At 31.9% G+C, this 23,741-nt stretch overlaps 3 protein-coding genes across 3 annotated transcripts in view; all 3 read left to right on the top strand.

The window, feature by feature from the left end:
* LOC128172972 (uncharacterized) overlaps positions 1–9,379 on the top strand; it is a 41,667-nt gene extending 32,288 nt beyond the window's left edge. Inside the window, exons 3-5 of the mRNA XM_052838714.1 lie at positions 2,940–3,828; positions 4,725–5,636; positions 8,746–9,379. Coding sequence (XP_052694674.1) covers positions 2,940–3,828; positions 4,725–5,636; positions 8,746–9,206 — 2,262 coding nt within the window. The 3' untranslated portion in view covers positions 9,207–9,379. The remainder of the gene's footprint in view (positions 1–2,939; positions 3,829–4,724; positions 5,637–8,745) is intronic.
* A 6,080-nt stretch (positions 9,380–15,459) lies between these two features.
* LOC128173011 (tripartite motif-containing protein 3-like) lies at positions 15,460–16,913 on the top strand. The gene is made up of 2 exons (XM_052838761.1): positions 15,460–15,708; positions 15,840–16,913. Exons 1-2 carry the CDS (start codon positions 15,706–15,708, stop codon positions 16,644–16,646), a joined length of 810 nt encoding a protein of 269 aa, XP_052694721.1. The 5' UTR covers positions 15,460–15,705; the 3' UTR covers positions 16,647–16,913.
* A 2,167-nt stretch (positions 16,914–19,080) lies between these two features.
* LOC128173005 (uncharacterized) lies at positions 19,081–23,179 on the top strand. The gene is made up of 2 exons (XM_052838752.1): positions 19,081–19,322; positions 21,814–23,179. The coding sequence occupies exons 1-2, from the start codon at positions 19,320–19,322 to the stop codon at positions 22,675–22,677; spliced, it is 867 nt and encodes a 288-aa protein (XP_052694712.1). The 5' UTR covers positions 19,081–19,319; the 3' UTR covers positions 22,678–23,179.
* The last annotated feature ends 562 nt before the right edge of the window (positions 23,180–23,741 follow it).

Genomic DNA, 23,741 nt, shown 5'->3' with positions numbered 1-23,741 from the left:
GGAATTTTATGGGGTGTGGTATAAAAATTGATATTTTAAAAATTCTGCAATAGATTTTCTACTCTAATATAATTCTAATATTAAGAAGACAATTACTTTACCGATGAACAGGCTAAGAATGTAGGTCATCAGCCTACACTGTTTGAGGGGTTGTGTCAAAGTTCACTGCATGGTTCATTTTCCTTAAGAAATATCATTGAAAAAGGACATTATATAAAAAGTGCCTGTTTGGGAGGGTAACAGTTGAAATTGACACCTCGAGAAAACCATTGTCAACCGACGCGAAGCGGAGGTTGACAACGGTTTTCGAGGGGTGTCAATTTCAACTGTTATCCTACCAAGCAGGCACTATTTATTTTGTTATACTGAATGTCTTAATTTTAAAGAAAACTTAACTGCTTTTACATAGGAATAACGTGAATTCTTATATTTTTCTTGAATTTTTATATGAAAAAACATTTATGAAGAAACAAATATTATTTCCATGGAAGCAAAACAGAAATTTCAAAATATGATTTCTTCATTTTTATTTGAATTAAAAAGGCAAATCTTGATTTTTTTTGTACACAATATCATAATTGTGCAATTAAGAATTTAGAAATGAAAATTGAGAACTGTTGCCATGGTAACAATCTCAAATAAAAGGTAAATTCTAATATATTGAGGCATCTCTGAAAGGGTATTCTTTACATATAAAGGAAAAATGTTTGAAATCAATAAGGAAAAAAAATCAAGCATGTCCTGAATTCAAAAGCAACTTGAAAAAATCTAAAGTTTTCTAAAATCATGCATTGCTATAAACGTTTCAAAATGTTAGAATTTCTGTGTGATATTTTTGCAATTATAATTTCCATTGCAACAACACTTCTGTGTTGCATAGCAACGTTTTTGTGGTACACGGTAAATAATGAAGATATAGGCATATGATTACAAGTTCAATTACAAAAAATGCTAAAATAAATTTTAAAATCAGGATTTACAACCCCTTCAGTTTTTTTTCAATAATTCTTGGTCTTGTTACCATTGCAATGTCTGTAAATTTTCATGAAAAATGTATATTGCATAGACATTGGTAGCAATGTAAAAATTTGATAATTTCACATTTCAACTTTTAAGAAAAAAAAAAGAAAAAAACATATTTCAAACATCTTTAACGGTTTCCATGGTAACATTTTAAAAGTTTTGGTTTGTCCATCAATTTTCATCCATATAATTAGAATTGACAATAGGACAAAGGTTATTTTATGTCTTTGATAGTTTATATTAGTTGGCAATTTCCAAATAATGACTTCAAAGAAGGTAAGTTTGTTATTTTCCCATTTTTGCAACAGTTACCATGGCAACGGTTATCCCCTGTAACCAACATTTTGTATCTTTTTGTGTTTTACAACTAGGTGTGTCCATATATGAAATATAAAAAAAAAACTGGTGACAATGCATGCCCTTACCCTTAAATAAATCTTTGTTTTTAGCTCACCTGAGCTGAAAGCTCAAGTGGGCTTTTCTGATCACATTTTGTCTATCATCCGTCTGTCCTTCAGTCTGTCCATAAGCTTTTCACATTTTCAACATCTTATCAAGAACTACTAAGCTAATTTTAAGCAAACTTGGCTCAAATTATCCTTAGGCAAAGGGGGTTCAAAGTAGTGAAAATTAGGGGTCACACCCTTTTTCAAGGGGGAATAATTAGAAAGAATAATTTGAGAAATTTTCAAAAATCTTCTTCTCAAGAACCATTAAGCCAGAAAAGCTAAAACTTGTGTGGAAGCATCCTCAGGTAGTGTAGATTCAAAGTTGTGAAAATGATGACCCCCAGGGGTAGGGTGGGGCCACAATGGGGGGGGGGTCAAAGTTTTTCATAGGAATATATAGAGTGAATCTTTAAAAATCTTCTTCCCAAAAACTAATCAGCAGGAAAGCTGAAACTTGTGTTGAAGCATCCTCAGGTAGTGTAGATTCATTGTTGTGAAAATCATGACCCCCAGGGGGTAGGGTGGGGCCACAATGGGGGGGGGGGGTCGAAGTTTTACATAGAAATATATAGAGTAAATCTTTAAAAATCTTCTTCTTAGAAACTGATCAGCCAGGAAAGCTGAAACTTGTGTAGACGTATCCTCAGGTAGTGTAGATTCAAAATTGTGAAAATCATGATCCCTGGGGGTAGAGTGGGGCCACAATGGGGGGGGGGGGGGTGTTTAAGTTTTACATAGGAATACATAAAGTAAATCTTTAAAAATCTTCTCAGAAACTAATCTGCCAGATGATTCTTTATAATTGTTAAGACTTTGGCTCTAGGACAATTCTTCGGCCTCACAAGAAGGTTCAGAGTTTGATGTAGCTTTATATCTCATATATAAACAATTATTAAGGATCTTTTTGATAACTGCAATACTCAACATGTGATATGACTATAAAACCATCCTGTTAGAAAAGGGACTAATGATTATAAACATAAGAATATCCAGGGGGGAAATGGATTTCATTTTTACAAGATCTACATGTATTATTGTACATTGTCCAGATAGTTTGTATTATGACTCCATTAAGCTGATTTAATCATACCTATTGTTCCTCAGGTGAGCGATGTGGCCCATGGGCCTCTTGTTTACATAAAAGATGCATAATTAACTTTCATATGGTATTTTATAATTTTGAAATAAGAAGTCAGTGTTGAATGTCAATTGCTGTCTACACAATTTTGTAAACCATACTTTTTCATTGAATTTTTTGTATAATAGAATACAATCATTATGCTAAGTTTGATTTTTTGAATTTTGAATATTAAATTGTGGTCAGGAGGTTATTCAACATATCAAATAAAATTATTTAGCATTAATTGAGTGAAAGAGAATTCTGAAGACTTAAAAGCTAGGGTTTGGGGTCTACTGAGAACTGTTCAATTTACATTTGTCTTAACAATATATAACATTTTATTGCAGGATAGTTTGAAACTATTTCTCCTTTTGTTGGAAAAAGAAAACCTGGTAAAATTGATTTTGGTACATAGCGATTCCATGGGAATTATTGATGCGAAGCTGAGAGTGTACCAAAAATACCGCGGCTATATCGAAGCCTACAATATTTATTTACAACATGTCTATGAAGAATTCGATGAAATTGTCCAGTCAATTGCCTATAAAAATGTGTCATATTTTGAAGAATTTGTTGGAGCAATGATTGAAGCTTTTTCTAAAGAAAGTCTTGAAGCAGTCATAATTGAAGCAATTGACATGTCACTGATAGAAGATAATATTGCAAAACTGTGTTATGAAGTATCTATTGAATATAAGAACGACATTGTGGGAACTGTGAAAACTGGATCATATAATTGCTATTCTGCATTTACTGTTCGGGCAATCAAACAGATTTTGGTGAAGGAAACTTTAAAGAAAACGGCAAAATCATTAGCAGCTGCAATACGCCCTGGAATCGTACATCACATTGAAAGTGTTGTCCAGAAAACACTTGTCCAGAAACTAGGAGATGTTGTATGTGACATGTCTGGTATTGGTTTGGTATATAATCGAATGCAATTTCCATTTACAACCACCTTCAGATTTCTCTTAAACATTCTTTCTGGTTGGATTGAGAATATCGTAATATTCGTTATTAGAATTTTTCACCCTGTGGACATTAATTCAAAAGAATGGAGAGGTAAAGTTGCTGAGGAAATTTACCAGAAAATATTGGAGAGGAGACAAAAAATCTTAGCTCTTGCATTGGAAGAAATTTTGAATATCTGTTGGCAAACAACAGAAGATTTAAAAGATATTCAACATAGACTAAAAGAATTCAAAAGAAAGGTGTTACCAAGTGATCAAAAACAAAGTAAGTATATATTTATTTTACTAGGATAATATTAGAGAATATGGCACATTATAACACATTACATTGTTTGAGTAATAATTTAATTAGAATAGTCTTAATTATTATGTTCTCAGTTTGACACATTAATAATGAACACATTGTTTTGGGAAGTAGACTAGACGGGTATTAACTATTAAGATAATAATCAATGCGAAATTTTCATAAACCAACTGGAAGTTAGTTTTTTAAATTGATTTTTAGGCATTTTCCTGTATCAATAATTAAACTTTGGTTTGGTTATATTATAAATGTTGGAAAATTAAATTATATCGAATTAAAAGATTACAAATGCCGGATTGTGTACTTATATTAGCATTAACAATTTAAAAGAATAAAACAGTTGTTATTATACTCCCGCTCCGAAGGAGAAGGGGGTATACTGTTTTACCCTTGTGTGTCTGTCTGTCTGTCTGGAACAAATATTTCTGTCACATTTTTCTCAGCAACTACTCATTGCAGGTGCTTGAAATTTTGACACATTATTTGTTTAGGCATGCCATATCGTGGGATTTTTTTTTGTACCTATCGGATGTCAACTTCCTGTTAAATGAGGACTTTGTTTATTCTTAGCCTAAATTTTTTAAACAAATTTTCGTCAAAGATTTCTCAGCAACTACTTATGCTTAAAATGAATTTAACCCACTATTTGATTAGACATGCCATATCGTGGAATATATTTTGTATCAATCAGATGCCAACTTCCTGTTAAATGTCGACTTTGCTTATTTTGTATATTCACATCAGAGCGTGGGTATTAAAAGTGACCATTTGCTCACAGATTGTTTTCTGGGTATAGAACATGAACATTGAAAAAAATGTTCAGATTGTCATATTTTAAGGAGTTTTTTTCATTACAGTCATTAAAGAATGGTTGAAAAGGGACGTCTTACAAGACAAAAAAGCTTTGGAGAATCATCCATCTATAATGCAGTATATAGCAGGACATAGGTTGGATGGACAGCCAGTTGTGAAAGTTTTTCTTCGTGATAATGACAAAGATGCACAAATCGATTTTAAAAATGCATGCTATGACTTGGAGGACACAGAATTAGAATTTGTGAACGTTGCAGAAAAATCAATGGAAATACAGAGGCAAGCTGAGAAAATGAAACTATGTGAAAGAAATGCACCTGCTATTGACAAAAAGACCAGAAATGAAATAAAACAAGTCATTCAAGAACATGGAGGAAAGATTTATGCAACATACTCAAATGTAGTTGGTATGCGAATAGGTAAGGTCAGAAGTGTTGGAGATGAAATAGAGGATAACCCCTGCATTGTTTTGTATTGCCTTGACAAAAATCTTATTCCATTTGGGGAAAAACCTTTACCAAAGACCATTGCAGGATGTCCATGTGATATAAGGGAAGACTATGTAATGTTTGGACATTGTCCTAATAGATGTCCCGCCTCTAGACAAAACCTTCCAGAGCCTGGCTGTAGCATTGGTATACCGTCAGTCGATTCATCAGGGAGTGTTGGATTCTTAGTTGAACCAAAGAACCCAACTGAACAATTTCGATGTGGTTTTCTCACGGCATCACATGTTGCAGTCAAACGTTTCAAAGAACTAAACCACCATAAATCGCTGCTGTCTATGAGCCATCTGTCTCTCGAAGAACATCCTATAGTGCATCCTTCATGGCAAGATAACGGTCACATGGATAACGCAGTAGGACAAGTTGTTGAATCTTTCTGTGGAAATTATGGACTTTGTCAAACGGGCCTGGATTTCGCTCTAGTTAGAATCCATGGATGTCGTGAAGAAGGTATCTTTTTATTTGGTATATTTCATGTTTTACTTAATTTTGTCCAACTTTAAAAAAAAAGAGAAATATTTATAAGCAAAGGATGTGGGGAAGAGATTATGTTTTTTTGCAGTTGCATGAATTATAAATGATTAAGCAGTTTTATATTAGGAGTGTTCACCTCACCGTGAAATACCGGTATTTTCTCAAATCAGCAGAAGAATTACTTGATGATAGACCGCATGATGCATAAGAAGTATAGTCATAAAAATAAAGTTTTTGATTAAAAAAACAATGATTTTCAAAATCAATTTAGTTAATGCGAACAATAGCTCCAGTGGTTAAAAAAGTGGTTTTTAAATTGGTAATCTGCAGTTCTCAAGCCCAATAAGTTGACAAAGAAGAAACAAGTATAATTTAGCTATTTCATTATGTAACCTAATTGATTGATGTTAAAAATTTAGATATCCATCTTGTGATAGAGTGTCTTAAACATTATACTGGTAAGTCTTGATGAAGTGAGGTTCCTTAATGTTTCAGTTTTTTTTAATTGAATGAAAAACCTTTCTGTTTTTTTAGCTCACCTGAACTGAAGGTTCAAGTGAGCTTTTCTGATCACCTGTTGTCCATTTGTCAGTCTGTAAACTTTTCACTTTTTTGACGTCTTCTCAAAAACCACTTGGCCAATTTGAACCATACTTGATACAAAGCATCCTTATGGAAATGGAATTCGAAATTTTTAGAGTAAAGGGCTAAACCCTTTTTAAAAGGAAGATAATTGCGAAAAGTGAGAATAATGTGTGTGTCTTTAAAAATCTGAATCTCAGGAACCATTGCACCAGAAATGACAATATTTACACCAAAGTCAGCATATATAGTTAGGATTCTAAATGGTAAAAATCTTGACCCCCTGATTAAAACTCGGGCCCCAGGCGGGGTTCAACGTTTTACACAGAAATACATAGGAAACATGTTTTAAAATCTTCCACTCAAGAACAAACTGCACCAGAAACGCCATTATTTACACAAAAGCTTGTAAATATAGTGATATTTCTAAATTTTTAAAATTGTGACCCCAGACAAAAACTGGGGCCCCAGGCAAGGTTCAAAGTTTAACAAAGAAATGCATAGGGAAGATGTTTAAAAATCTGCTTCTCAAGAACCACTGCACCAGAAATGACAATATTTACACCAAAGCCATCATATATAGTTAGGAATCTAAATGGTAAAAATCATGACCCCCTGACCAAAACTCGGCCCCAGGAGGGGTTCAAAGTTTTACATAGAAATACATAGGAAAAATGTTTTAAAATCTGCTTCTCAAGAACTACTGCGCCAGAAATGCCAATATTTACAAAAGTGCTTGTATATGTAGTGGAAATTTTAATTTAAAAAATCGTGACCCGTACCAAAACTGGGGCCCCAGGCAAGGTTCAAAGTTTAATATAGAAACATATGAGAAACATGTTTAAAAATTTTCTTCTCGAGAACTACAATGTTACAGTTTGTGAGATTACTCTGCAAGGATCCTCAAATAACGAAAATTCTTAATTGTAAATGCCATGACCCCAGACCAACACGGGGGCCTCAGAATGGGATCAAAGGTTAACCTAGAAGTACATCGTAGAAATGTTAAAAAATCTTCTTCTGAAGAACTACATTGCTACAACTCTAGCGATGATTAAAAACGTCTTTTTGGTATTTAAAAAATAGGATTGGTTGTTTGAAAGCCCAGAAAATGAAACAAATTGTCATTCTAGATACAATAACTCTTTAAATTAAACAGATAATTATCATCAAAACAATTATAATCGCTCGCGGCATTTGCGATGTTAGGAAGCCATGTTAAATACATAATTATTCAAGATAATTGAATAATTTAGCATGAAAAAGATTAAAATGAGACTATACTTTTAACAAACAATGAGAAATAAACATATCCAAGCGTTAAATTTATTTCAAAACAGTTATAGTTGTTCGTGATTGAAGTTTTGGGTGAATTTTTCATTTTAAAAATTAATCTTACATAATACAAGTAAACGGTTATTAACATATGACATTAATATAACACATACACGTTCAGGAATGTTCTTGCAAGTTTAGAATTAATTTTTCTCGTGTTTTTGGCCAATTTTAGAGATTTATTTAGAAATAAGGGGCATAACTCGCACGTTGTTTACATTAGAAACGCCATTTTACCGCAATGCATGATGGAGCCAAAGACTCCGTTTTGGGAGTTAACTCCGTTTTGGGAGTCCCGTCTAGACTGTACAGTTTGTGAGATTACTACGCAAACATCCACAAATAGTGTAGATTCTAAATTGTTAAAGCCAACCCCCGGACCAATACTGGGGCCCTAGAAATGGGTCAAAGTTTAAAATAGAAATAGCATATGCTATGAAATAGAATTTACAAGGAACTGTTGTTCAGTGAGCGATGTGGCCCATGGGCCTCTTGTTACATTCTACTGCTACCTGTTGAAAATATGTATGACTCAATTGGAGAGTTTTCATTTTATTTTTATTAACCACTACTTGTTTTCATACATGATATGTATATTGTTGTATGTTTATAATTTTATGCAGATCAACATATCCACTGATTATGACATACATAGTGTCACATATTTATATTAATTACGAATTTTTTTTTACATTTCAAGCATCTTCTTAATCAAATTAAATTTTAAATAGATTGACTAGGGTTACTGAAAATTTGTATAAATCTGTTAAAAACATGTTTCTAAATATACAGGAAATGCGTTCATTTTTTTAATTCCTTCATGTAATATACATATAGTAATAATTTCATACGTTATGTGCTCTCAATTATAATGTTTTGTTGTGTTCTGTCGTAACTTTAAAAGAAATGAATGCTACACAAAGAGAAAACATGTTAACCTGTATATGGTTTATTGAAAAAGAAAATGGTTTATTGAAAAAGAAAATGGTTTATTGAAAAAAAATGGTTTATTGAAAAAAAGGTTTATTGAAAAAAAAATATGGTTTATGGTAAAGAATATGGTTTATTGAAAAAAAAATGGTTTATTGGGGAAAAAATATGGTTTGTTGGAAAAAAAATATGGCTTATTGGGGAAAAAATGCAGATGTATCTTTTGGATTATTTGCAGAGAAAGAGGCATTACCAATTGTCAATGACGAAGAATTGGACTTTGATGGAGAAACAAAGGTAACGAAGTCAGGAAGAACCACAGGGACAACTATTGGTGACCTGACGGACGACAGCCTGACCGTTAGAGTGGACACGTCTTTCTTGTCGAGGGGATACATTGCTTTCTTCAACTGCTATGCTGTCGAAAACATAACAGAACAGAATGCCTTCTTCAGGCAGGGTGACTCTGGCTCAGGTGTTTATGTAATGGAGAAGGACGAAACATTAAAACCCTTGGGAATCGCCTTTGCTTCTCTGTTTTCACAAACGGCTGTTTGTAAAATTGACTCAATCATCCAAAAGCTTGATTTGAAGATAGTCAGATATCTTGACAACAAGCAGACACAATTGCTTATGTCTCAGACAGGAAACGTTACCGAGGAAAAATTGCCGGAGCAAGAGCCAATGGACTGTGTCTAAAACGTATCTCGCACATGCATCTTCTCAAAGTTTAACACAACTGAAACTAGATTGTCATAAAGACTTTAATTGTTCATTCAATTGCTAAAAAATCAAATCTGATCTTTATTTACTTATGTAATGATCTATTGAAAACGAAGACTCTATAATAAAATTATTTATATATTTTAAAATTGTTTGTAATGACTTTATTCCATTCTGCTTATAGTTTGCTAAAACATTGTATTCAGAAATTTAGAAAAATTTATATTCGTTTAATTCGTTTATTCATAGACTGTTAACGTAATTAAACACGTGTAGCAAAGCAATTAATGGATAAAAGGGGTGTGTAGATTTCAGTCTGTCAGTTTCTTTAGAGCTATGGATTACAATCAGTTTCCATAAGAAATGGAGGGAATCATACTTAGTGGATGTAAATATAATACTGTAGCCTTTTTTTAAATGTATAAACAAAAAGGAGACACATTACAGTCCGATGTTTCATTGGCCATTTTTTTTTCTGCCATGCACTGACTTAATTGCACAATATCATTGTGAAGGCAGTTTAGGTGAAGAGACAGTTCGATTTTTTTATGATAATTGATAACACAATTTTCATAATGTCACATAGCTATTTGTAAACATATTTTTACAAAACTTTACGGTATTGGGAGCAAAACAGTATTTTTACATATATTTGACAACTACATGTAGCTACGTTAAAAACGTAAGACTATACAATGAAATAAAATACATCAAAAATTATGTTACAAGTACATACACTACAAAACGTTCTTTGCTCACTTTTTCACCATTTTACATCTACAGGAAGGTACAAATTAGGTAGCGTTCACATTCAAATCTTTTTTAAATCTTTCTCTGTAAAACCCCTGATATCATAGTTATGTACTAGAAAGCTCGATCAAAATGGAAAATTGTGTGTGTTCCCGGGGTTGGGGTTTTGACTCTAGGGCGGGACCAAAATGGTCATATAGTGTTAATGTATATTTAAACAATATCATTGGTTGTTTGTAATTTTTGTCTGCAATGATCGCTACAGTCATAACCAGCGTAAATCAAAGCAAACATTTATTGTTTATACTTGCATCTTTCTTTTAACAAATCATTTAGGAGGTTGGCACTTGAGATACTAGTAATGTGAATTATCCAAAAACATCTTAAATATAAAGATGGGGACCTTAGCAGTTCATTTATTTTATCTGTGCCCAATGTCACATGCCATTAAAAATGCGGGGTTCCAAACAAAAATGGCAATTTTTAACTAATCAAATTATAACGCAAATATGAAAAAATAATCGTCATGTCTTTTCTAAACTTTGCATACAAATACACATAAAAAGGAAAGAAAGTAGGGGTACCATCTCAAAATATTGAGATATGACCTGCAATAAGCAAATTTTAGGCAAAAATTGGAGTTAATTTTTTCTTGACTTCTATGAAATATAAGCTAAATATGCCAAAGTATATCTATGAAAATATCAAAATATTGTTCAAAAATATTTCTCAAAACAACATGAATATATCGTAATACACAAACTATCTGGAAGTTTAGTTTGCGCTGAAAATTAGGAAGCTAAAGTAACAGTACTCTTAAACTATCGAGTTATGAAAATTGTTCATTTTCTTCTTGGAAACCTTCCGCCACAAAATATAGTCCCTTAATAAAATAATGATTTATTTTTCATAAATTTTATTCAGTATGGTTTATATGGCATTGTTAAAATATGAATATACAAATAGAGTCAATATATGGTGCAAAATTTTTAGATAAGGCCAAAATTAAAAATATTTATGTTTCCCCGAACGCGATAGACCCAATTAAATCCCGCCGACTGAATTGGGGGTTTTTTTTCACCACATTGAATATACATTTTTATGGCGTCGAGCGAAGCTCGAAAGCCATCTAGGGATCGTACGTCCGGAAGTTTGCAAATTTTTTAAGGAGCCAAACAACTCAAATGAGTGCAAAGTTTTCTTATGTGTTTGAAGAAAAATAGATGACATACTTCAACTTCGAGCAGAGCTGTACGTCAACAAAACGAGTTGGCAGATACGAAATGGTTGATGTCTTTGAAAATGTTCATATTTTATTGTAAACAATATGTCTGGGTTTCAGCGGACGAATACACTTGCACGGAGACTCATGCGATAGTTGGCCTACATAACGTGCGAGTACCCATTATTGCCGAGTACCCATTATTGCCGATCGCTTATAAATAACGAAAAATCCGCTATTTATTCGTTTTTGTTGAATTAAGAACCATGATTATTGATTAACACGATTTTTTAAAGACACTTGAAATTGAGAAGAAATAAAAAATACGCTAAACATTTCGGAACTGACCATGAAAAAGGTAAGCCTATGAAAACGTATCCATCCCTATCCGTGCGAAGTCACATGCCACTGAATATACGACTTGTAATCCACTTTGATGACAGGGGCATATTGTGTTGAGGTCTAAATTCAAATTATATTTACCTCCTTGGAATAATATTTGACCAAAACATTCAAGATTATACTTATATTAAATAATATTCATCGAGGAACACCAAGCGTCTGCTTGCTTGCGAGACGCCATTTTTTCCGCTACCGGAAGCGGATCAAAGATTTTCCCCCGCGCACCTGCTGTGAAATAAAAAGGAGTTTTGCATGTGAACCTCACCTATATTTGTTTTTTTTTACTTGACAACACTAAAATTTACCAACTAAATAAAACATTTAACACGTTCAATGCATTTCTAATCTTTTTGATTTTTATTAATTATTATCATGGTGAAAAAAAAATTAGTATGGAAAGGAAATTTTTTTTTTACAAATAGAAAAAAAAATATTTATTTTAGAATAGATGAATATTTGTGCAGTCACCAAAAACATTTTTTAAAAATTTTGATTGTTGAAATTTGTTTTTAAAAATTGTATAAAATAAAATTATAATTGCTTTCATGTCATAAATTAACCAATATTTTAATTACTCTCTAAAAAACGGCCTTCGTGTAACTGCATATATCTATGGAACAAGAAAATAAGATTTTTAATTTTTGTTAAAGTTCATATTGACTTATCAAGGCCATGGCATAGGTATAATAGTTCCTTACTAAGTGATAGAGAATTCTTTTCATTTATCTTTTTTTAATCCAACTGTGAACCTATTGAAAAAAGCCAAAAAGGCAGGCAGGTTTTGGCACACAAATAATATTGTTTCTTTGTCATTTCATGACCAATGCCATATAAAGTATCAGTACCTACTACCTAGACTGAAGATATTTTTATAAATAACCATAGCATATATTCACTTACAAATCCACTTGATTACAGATCAAATTTCTATCTGACATTCAGGCAACTTTTGAGGAAAAAAAAATTCATTTAATACCTCGTTTACCCAAACTGTGTCAAATTTGTAAATGTTATATAAAACAAAGCATTTCAGTAAGTAATCTAATTCTTAAAAGAAAACAACATGTAATTAATTTGTGTAAGCTAAAGGGCTTTTAATTGAAAGAAAACAAACATACAAGATTTATAAAATTTCCAAAATCATACACTTGCATTTAAAGCAATATGGGCTGTATTTTTAGAAATTTATTTTGCTGCAAAAACCTGCTAGTATGATAAGTCTGCCTGTAACTTAAACTTTTAAGATAAAATTGAAAAAAATCATTAATTTTTGTCAGGAGAAAGATTTCCCTTATAAGGAACATATATATAGCAGATCAATTTTTTGTACAGGATGACAATAATTTAATTTTGCTCCAATTAAGGCTTCTTAATGGCTTTTCCCACAAAAACAGAGCTAACAAAATTTTAAGACCATGATATTTTTTGTCATTTTAGTTCAAAATAACATTTTCTTGAAAAAAAATTTCAACATGAAAATTGCAGCTCATATTGCTTTAAATTGCCAACATCTATCATGGCAAATATACATGTATATATACAAGTTTACCTACATTCCAAATGAAAATACTTTTCCAAGTGGAAGTTACAAAAATGTCCAACCAAATTTGATATAGACCATAACAGTTTAACTTTGAAAAAAAAAAATAAAACTAGCACACAGGTAATTTGCAAATGGCAACATAAATCTACTCAATTGACAAATACATGGAAAAAATATAAATTACAATTCAAATATTTACGAATTCACTTTCAACATTTACAACATTCTGCTATTCTCTACAAAAATATTTTTTTGAATAATGAAAGAAGTAACTGAAAATCTGAAGTATTTACCATCTATCTGCTTAAAAATTCTTTTATAATTGTTGCATGTAATTCCTTTTTAAAATTTACAACAGATGTACGTGCGAGTACCCATTATTGCCGAACGATACACATTTTTTATATATCACTCTCTTAATATAAGCTGTCATGTGAAAATTTCAATGCAAATTTCTGCATTGTTCATTCATATAACTTGAGTGGAGTTTTTTATTTCAAAGCCATCTAAAACGACTTACTTTTGACTAAAAATAAACCCTGTCCATGACCTTCGATAAACAGGAAGTCGAGTACCCATTATTGCCGCTTATATCTTTTCGTCATTATTCAGTAATTAGCGGTAAATAAGCCAAAATTTACTCAATTTGGTTATGAAATATACCAGCCTGCAAAACAGATTATTTTGTATCCATATCGAATATTGACAATGCACAAAAGTTTGATCTTTTAGAAACAAAACTTCCTACATTGAGCGATAAGTATATCTATAACCAAAAACTAGTGAAGTACTTTCACTTTGTTAACAACGTGAATGGGTGTCTTTCTTTTATCTACCCCTGATCTTTTCGGCCCGTGTCAGTTGGACCCATGTGAATTTTAAATCAAATTGATAGTAAGAGAAAGTGTGTTTATCAGCAGTATACAAATTACAATATATAGAATGAAACACAATCATAATTTAAATAATTCATTTAATTCTATATGAATAAAGAGAAACAAATCTATAAAAAAGATTTAACTCCTAAGATATTTCTAAACTTAGTTTTTTAATTAACATTCAATTTTTTTTTAGGAATTAGGTGAGTCAATTTGTAATGAATTGTAATTTGATTAGTTATGTGATAAAAAACATAATTTTTTAAAATTATTTTTGAAAGTTGACTAATGTATTTGTCTTTATATTTGTTTTTAAAAAGTAAGTATAATTGATACCAATTTCTAAATGAATGGTCAATAACCAAATCAGAATGATTTTTGAAAATATTAAAAAAAATCACACTCAATTTTAATATTTCTATTATTTTAGTTGACTGCGTAAAATCTATATTAAATTTCATTTTTGTTAAATTGACCGTCCAACTCAATTTTTATAAAAATAATCTCCAGCAAACAACAAGAAAAGTTGGTCTCATTATAAGTACACACATTACTAAGAGTTACAAAATCATACTTTGTTTTCAGGATTTTTTTTAAATCTACAGTACCTAAGTGTACATTTGATCAATGAAGGAGAACCATAAATAACACAAATAAAAAATATATGCATTTTTGTTATAGTCGAGATTATTTTGACTTTTAAAAAAAATTATTTAGATTTTTATTCTGCAAATTAACTTTAACTCGACGCCATTGTGGCCCTTCAGGCCTTTGATTTTTCCTTTCTGCGCGGGATTTATGGATGGGTGCAAACCAAGGATATTTTGACCATGCCGTGGTGGTCATAAATGAACATTTGGTGCTATATACACCATTTAGGTTTTATGGATGGGTGTACAAACACCTGATGACAACACATATAAACAATTGTTAAGGATTTTTTTTTTTTTAGAAATGATATACTCAACATGTGATATGACTATAAATCATCCTGTTTGAGAAGGGACGAATGATTATAAACATAAGAATATTCGGGGGGGGGGGGGTGGGGGTGGATTGTATTTATACATGATCTACATGTACTATTGTAAATTGTACAGATTGTGTGTATTATGGCTCCATTAAGATGATTTTATCATACCTATTGTTCCTCAGGTGGGCGATGTGGCCCATGGGTACGTTGTTTATATCTCATCTTATAACCGTGTATCTTTTGATCCGACACTTTAGATAACGTGTGTTGTTGGTTTGTTAGTGCTTCTTATATATATATATATATATATATATATATATATATATATATATATATATATATATATATATATATATATATATATATATATATATATATAATGTTACCCTTTAAACACACACCCTGATAACTGAAATAGATCAGTTTTAAATGTGTTGAATTCTCGTAAAGTTTGGATACTGTATTTTGTAAAGTGGTGTGTGCGTGATCCTGTCCCTTTAAAAGGTATCATTTATAAATATATTCCAGAATATATGATATCCATCAGTGAAAGGAAGTTTGGGGTTTTATTTAGTTTTACTTTCGTTTTGACGTTTTCTAAAATTGAAGGAAGGGAGCTTTTCCTCAAGAAAGTAACCATTAAACCGATTCTGTTTTGAATAATTGCTGAAAACTAATTACCTGGCACATTTCGTTATCTTCGAGCAATGGTAAGACACTATTTTTTTATTTACATGACGTATATTAAAAATAAATTAAGTTGTGCATTTGACAATTATCTAAGAGTTTCTTTTTCTATTAATACTTTGTGGATGAATTGTATGTTTATTTGCATTCACAGTCATCCCGGCAAGCAAAGGTATCGAGATCTTTGAGGTATACAGTTCTGAAAACAATTCCATTAAAACAACGTGTATATGTCTTTGATATTTCACTAAATCAAAAAAGGGATGTCGGTATTTCGGTCGTGAAAAATGGACAATCTCTTCCAGTCAGATTTTATTCGCCTTATGGATTATACATTGCACTTCAGGACGAAACTTTAATATGTGCAACAAAGGATTCCGTTTTAAAAGGTGGCGCAATATTCTGGCCTGTTCTACGAACATATAACAATCCTTTGATACTTGCCGCTGGATGTTCACCTGTATTAGGTTACACTCCACAAGGTATAACTGTGTGCAAATCGGGGGACATTCTAGTATGTCTGTGGAACAATGATATTGGTGATAGGAGTTTAGGTAAAGTGATATCAATAATTGAAGATTTTCAGATTTCCACGGATAAGAACCGCCCACTCTACATTTGTCCAACCTATATAGCAGAGAACGGCAATGGAGACATCTGTGTCTCTGACGTCAGAGCCGTGGTTGTCACGGACGCCGGCGGGATGTTAAGATTCCGTTACCAAGGAAACTCTAGTGCCAGCAACTTTGATCCATATGGCATATGTTGCGATTCAAAATGCAACAGTATTGTTGCTGATATGAAAAATTACACAATACACATGGTTGACAAAGATGGCACCTTTCTTTACCACGTGACATATAATGGAATTAAAATGCCCCGAGCAATTTGCATTGACCAAAGTGACAACGTGTACGTTGGTGAATGGGATACAGATGTCATTAAAGTAATTTCACGTTAAATCGTAACATCTGCTGTACATAGGTTTTGTTGAACCATTTTTAAAAATATTTGTTGGATTGTATGCTTTGCAGTAGAATTACAGCAATTATTTTAATTTTTAACGTGTCAGTTTTTGGGTTTCGAATGAAAACAACAACATTCTGTTCTTGGCATTTTTACTCGTATTTTACAGTGTATTTTATCAATGCTTCCGGTGGTTTTTCAAGGTGATATGCGACAATCCGTAATGTGATGCCTTACATGTAGATGTTTGCATAAATAAAAGAAATCATATCAATTATTATCCCAAGGCGTTCGTTTTCATTTAGATTTACTCGTTTATTTGGCATAGGATAATGACTTAGCATGAAACAAGACAGGATTGATCTCTCCTTTATGATATGTAGCTAAATTACGTGTAATCATAACAAGAAAAAAGAAGGCATTGCATTTGCTATCGGGTATTAAGATAAAATAGTTTTCGGTTTATATTTCAAATCAAATATTTTGTTCAAGCATATATAATTATAATCCTTTAAATGAATTTGAGGTTAAATACTGGGTATGTGACAATAGCAAACTTTCATTTGAAATAAACCAACGAGTACGCATTTTCGCTATCAACACCCCTCCCCCCCCCCCTCCCACCCTGAATCCTTGGAAGATCTCTTAGCGTAAAACTCATAGACAAGCTATATCTTATGATTGGCTGCAGCTGCGAGTAGCTGATCCAAGGTTTAAAACACGTGATTTGTAAATATGTCGAGTCTGTTGTGTGACCAACACGTGTGGTCTTTGATGGTAAGTTCGGTGCTGTTAGCAAGTTGGCACAAATGCTCGATTACGATACATCTTCAACGCTATGGGATTTGCTTCATTGAGAAGGTCAATACACCGTGTAATTCTTTTTTTTTCTTCACTTTTAGTCGGGCGTCACTCTGTTTGTCTGTCTGTCCGAAAATAGATTCATTTTTTTTTCCTTCTAATATGATCCCTTGGGGTAGGACAAGGCTACAACGGGGTATCAATTTTTACAGAGGAAAACATAGAGAAAAATCTTTAAAATATCTTCTCCAAAACCAATCAGCCAATAAAGCTGTAACTTTAATTAAAACAACCTCCTATAATTAAGATTCAAATTTGTCATAATCATGATCTTCGACGGTAAGGTAGAGCCACATTAGGCGGTCCAATTCTACCTATGACAATTATTTTAATTATTTTTAAAACTTAAATGAGATGTTTTATGGTATTATTTATATACAAACATCTTGACATGTTGTTGTTTCCTAATTGATAAGACTGTGACCCCTGGAAATTCTTGAACCCGCAAGAGGTTCAAAGTTTGGCGCTCATGTGTGATATAACTATGATATCATCCTGTTACAAAAGAGGCTTGATGCTAGTTCACAAGAGAATATTCAGAGAAAAACTCGATTTTTGATATACAAGATTTTTTGTACTACATTGTGTTGATATTTTGTATATGAAATTATAAAACTGAATTAAATATGGCTATTGTTGCTAAGGTGATCGATGTGGCCGATGAATCTTGTTTAATTTCTTGCTACCGCAATTTTCACGTCGAAACCCATCCGTATAACGAATTCGTTATCTATAATTAATTCACTATATTCATGTTTTCTTTCACCAGACTATAAATTTCGCTAATTGAGGCTTACAATAAGAATTCATTACTTTTATACCTCTAATAATTGGATTGTGAATTGAAAAAATTACATAAAAATAAATTCATTCAAACTACTTTATTAATTGGTAGTGAAAACTTTTTTAAACTGTAAAAAAAATCGTTATAAAGGTGTTACATTTCATTATATTTTATCTCTACTGGACTCTCTATATCCGTAAATTCGTTATAGCCGAATTCGTTATAACTAAAATTTTGCAAGGATTTGTTAAGATTTTTACCGGGGATTACAAAAAAGGTCGGTGTATCCGACAATTCGATATATTCGTGTTCGTACTAAACGAGTATTAATGTATTTCTGGTGTGATTCACCAATTTTCAGGCCATAGTAACAAAAATATCTCATTTGTGACATAACGAGAAAACTTATTCAAAAATGTTCTATAACCAGTTATTTCATCGGATGAAAATGTTGTATTATAGGGGGTGCAACACCAAGCTATATGGGAAGATAGCGCCACCGCATCACCGAGGTTTTGTAATAAAATTTGCCAATGGAGTGGACAAGCGAAGTTGTTGAGTATTGGACTATTGCTCGACTAAATCACCGATTAATGTACTAGTATCTTAGAGTCAATTTGACGTCCCTAAAATATACCATGATAAATCACGAAATCTTATATAAAATTAAATGTGAGGTGGTTTACATGTAATATTTCCTTTAAAGGACAAATATATACGACAAAAACTGAACTATTCTACATTTACCTGTGCATTTTATATGCATCAGTGACAATAACGTGGTTTTTAAAAAAGGTACTTTCGTTTTGCGGTTTTCTGAAAATTAAATGGAAAATTCACATTTTTCGCAAGAAAAACGCAATTAGCAGCTTTCAAAACGGTGATCTTAGTGTGCTCACTCCATGTAAGATAACTTGCCGTAAACAAACCTGTTGATGGTGATAAATTTAGTGCTTTTCTTCGATCTTGGAAGTCTGTCATCTTGGTCAAAGACTTTACATCGTTAAGATCAAATATTTAGCAATGGTAAGACTATATTTTTAGCTTTCATTTAATTACTATTGTTTGTCTCAAGATATTTATGCATCACATTTGGTCGATTTTAAATATATATATATATATATATATATATATATATATATATATATATATATATATATATATATATATATATATATATATATATATATATATATATATAAAACTTAAATGAATAAAAACACAAAGTCCGAGTAAAACATAAGCGCTTTCATTGAAAATGAAAGCGCTTATGTTTTACTCGGACTTTGTGTTTTTATTCATTTAAGTTTTCTATATCTTATCCGACCACTGTGAATTTTTTCTGGATTTACCTATATATATATATATATACATACCTGTGAAAGAAAAGCAAATAAATTCGATGAAAGGGAAAATGTTCAAGATATTTTCATTGACACATTATCATTTTTCACTCGAAAAAAATCACACGATCGAAAATAAAGTCACTCGGAATACCTCGAGCAATTTTTCAATTTTATCATCCGGGCTAACCGCAATACAAAATCCAAATAGACATCACATTTTTTAGCCTTGTGTTGAAACCTGATAAGCTTACTGGGGCGTTTAAACTGAGACATCTTGGACATTTTTCATACTTTTGAATAAACATCATTTGAACCCTGAGCTTTTGATAAATAATAAGAAATCGCGTCGGAACGGGGGGGGGGTGTGCTAGCCCCCCTTTTTTGCAAAGTTAGACCTAACCATTATGCACATAGCATCCGGGAGGGGCCAGCCTTTTTTGTCATGTCAAGATCTCTGATAATTAGTCTACCCCCCCCCCCCCAACACACACACACACTTTCTATTTGCCCTCAACGCCACTGGTAATTAAGCAAGATATTAATCGAGGATATCTTGGGACTGAGTATTTATAGTATTCGTCAACAGACGCAGTAACACTCCGGTATCTCGAAGTGATTAAAAATAAATCGTTCTGTAGACCAACGAACCTCGAATACCCTGATTAAAGTTTACATGTACATTTATTTGCACACAATTGCAAAATGTATTTCTATGATACACTTAGAAAGACTGTTATTTCTGGAGAAAAAAAAATAATAAACACGCTACAAATTGTAAATTACGGTCATAAGACTTTTTTTCTTCTAAAAGATACCTTTATGATTTTTTTTAAAATGCAGAATTCAGGTAAAAAAAAATACCTATATATTTTCCTACTAGGATATCTCCTTTTGATTATCATTCTACCAATGGACTTCGGCAGCCTTTTTAGACAAATATACAAAATGAATGAAGAGTCAATACCTCCATAATTCCTTTATTGTTTCAAAAGAGAAATGATACAATTTCTTTCTTAAGGAAATTTAAATCAAATTCATTCCTTAAGTATACATGAATATACTGTATATGATTATTTAAAGAATTCGTAAGCTGTTCGAACTTGTTTCTTATTCTTTTGTATACATGTATGTTGTATGCAATAATAATGTTCGATTCAATTCATATAAACACATTTATTACATATTTAGTCAATATATGTTGGATATCACTCATGTAATAAATCTTTGATAATACACTGTGTATTCTAACAACGAATCTGTGACTTAGTAAAAAGATAATTTTATCGTTAAGGTCACTTGGGTGCGTAGGTTTATACATATATATGAACTTGCTGCTTTGAATAAACAAGCAAAACCGTACCTCCAGTTTGAATTTACTTTTTGCAACTGAAATACTGAAATTTGTTGCATTGTGAAATACCTTTGGCACGATATGGATTGTTTTATGGATACTTTGGCACAATATGAATGGTTTTATGGATACTCAATGGAGTTGTATTTATAACTTAAAGACAATTAAGCAGCTGTAGTCTGTACATTGAATACTTAATGTAATCATATTAATGTAAATTAATAAAGATATAACTCGTGTAAATTTTTTGTTTGTTTTAATTTTATTGCCCTCCCTCATAGGTTTAGTATTTTTAAGGTTATGTTAATCGTAAATCGGATAATAAACCTTGGTGAGCCTTACAGTGAACAATGTAACAAAATTATACTGCTCAAATGTTAAGATTTAAAGTTGTAAATCGTTTAAATTTTAATAGTTTGTTTGGGTTTTTTTTCATATATATTAATGTTTTTGGAAAGAATTAATAAATGACGTAGTAAAATATGCACAAAAAAAAAACAACAATACATCATGGTTTGCAATGGTATTTGATTGACTTAGATCGAAAAGGTAACAAAAACACTTTTCAAACATGTAATGTTATAATTGTGAAACAATTAACAATGATCTAAAGTATTGATACATGTACGTTTCCCACATGTTAATGTATATCTTCATTCTATCATAGAATTCCCGTTTTGTTTTCAATATGTTAATTAATTTTATTGCATGCACAATTCTGTTGCACCTTGAGGGCACCTAATTGGTCTATAAATATTCAACTGTAATGTTAAAGTTTGTATTTTAATACAGCACAAAATAAATATTTCTTTATTTCCAGGCGTTAACTCAAGCTCAATCTTTATCGTCGGAAGTTTACAGAACAGTAGATACCATTTCTTTGGGTCAGCGACGTTACATTTTTGATATGATTACCCATGCACCAGGGCACGTGAGTTTATCAATGATCAACCCAGATTTATACGACGATAGCAATCTTTCCTATAAGCAGAAAAAAGTAATTATTGCATTACCAACTGGATGCTATATAGCATATTCAGGATTATTATTTTATGGGTTCGAAAATATGATCGTTACTTGTGGTTCTTATGATGAATTCAAAATGGGAATAACCGTGAATAATATATTATGGACACAAAACACCCCAGAAGCAAACACATATTCATGGAAACCACACGAAATAGCTGTAAGCAAACATCATCTGCTAGTTTGCCTATGGAACCAGAAATTCAGACAACAAAGCATTGGAAAAGTTATGAAAATAAGAACACAGAAAAATAAAGTGCCAAATAATCGTACATGCATTGAAATACAGTCGGATAAAAACACCCCCCTGTACGTTTGTCCGACCTACATTGTAGAGAACGGTAATGGAGACATCTGTGTCTCTGACGTCAGAGCCGTGGTTGTCACGGACGCCGGCGGCATGTTGAGATTCCGTTACCAAGGGAACTCCAGTAAAAGCAATTTTGATCCGTATGGCATATGTTGCGATTCGTTGTGCAACATTATCGTTGCTGATATGAAGAACGGAAACATTCACATGGTTGACAAAGACGGTGAATTTCTTCACCATGTGACCTACGAAGGAATCAGAATGCCTCGGGCTCTTTCCATTGACAGTAATGACCATCTGTACGTAGGAGAATGGGACTCAGATTCCATCAAAATCATTTCACGTTAAATGGGATATGTTTTATTAACATGTTTTGTGAACCTAGTAGTTTAGTTATGATTCTCTGTGTTTCATAGTAGTTTGTTGACTTTAGCAATATGATAATTTTGTAAAGTCTTTTATTCTTTATCTATGTAATGTATCAATCTTATTAAAATTCGACCTGTTCCCCGTTTTTGACTCGTCGCTCGACAGGTACACGTATCGATAATAGGGGAGCTGGTGAGAGTTTTAATTCTAAAAAAACATTGGCATAATTTAATCTAATTTAGATAACTATTTCTTTTTTCGTGAAAGAGCTGTTTGACGTTTATCCTAAACACATATTTTTAAAATATCGGTCTGTCAAAAATCTTTGTATTTTAACCTAAACAGTAGATAAACACCATATATTCAATTTATTTAGTACATAGAAAAGTAACTAAAATATACGACATGTTGCAACATTGACTCATCAACTATTTCCACACAATACCAAACAAATATTTAGTACCAGTACTTCATAAAATTTAGACAATTTAGACAAAGTGTGATTCATGTAGGTTCTCCGGTTATTATGATATTTTACGCACTATAGTTTTTTATGGTATATGTAAAATTAAAATTGAATTTATGAAAGGTTACTACAGAAAACAGTTAAAGATAATCTGTTTTAGCATACGTATACACATTTCTTTAGATACGTAATAAGATATACCCGATAAGTTTATAGTTTTTAATGAAATATTGATCATTTGATGTAAACATGCAGCTCTTCATTGTATGTTTGTGTTTTAGCATGGGCAAACTTTTTAACCCAGCGATATGTTCACATGACCCACTTACTGATTGAATTATTTTCCTGTACAGCCAACATGGTGACACCCTCTGTGTGTCCGATTGGTTGGGTGTGTGAACTGACAGTTTTTATCAAACTGTTGTTATATTATCCCCTAGCACCCATTGGCAAGATACATGTCATTTACATGTCAAAAAATTAAAAAAATGTAAAAAAAATCACATAACTGTTGTACACGGAATATGGAATACACTGTTACATATATGAAAGTTATAGTAATCTTTGGAAGAGTAAA

The sequence above is a fragment of the Crassostrea angulata genome, chromosome 2 (assembly GCF_025612915.1).
Source record: "Crassostrea angulata isolate pt1a10 chromosome 2, ASM2561291v2, whole genome shotgun sequence".
Taxonomy (NCBI): Eukaryota; Metazoa; Mollusca; class Bivalvia; order Ostreida; family Ostreidae; genus Magallana; species Magallana angulata.
Note: the sequence above shows the minus strand (reverse complement) of the source record. Positions and strands in the feature narration are given on the sequence as shown.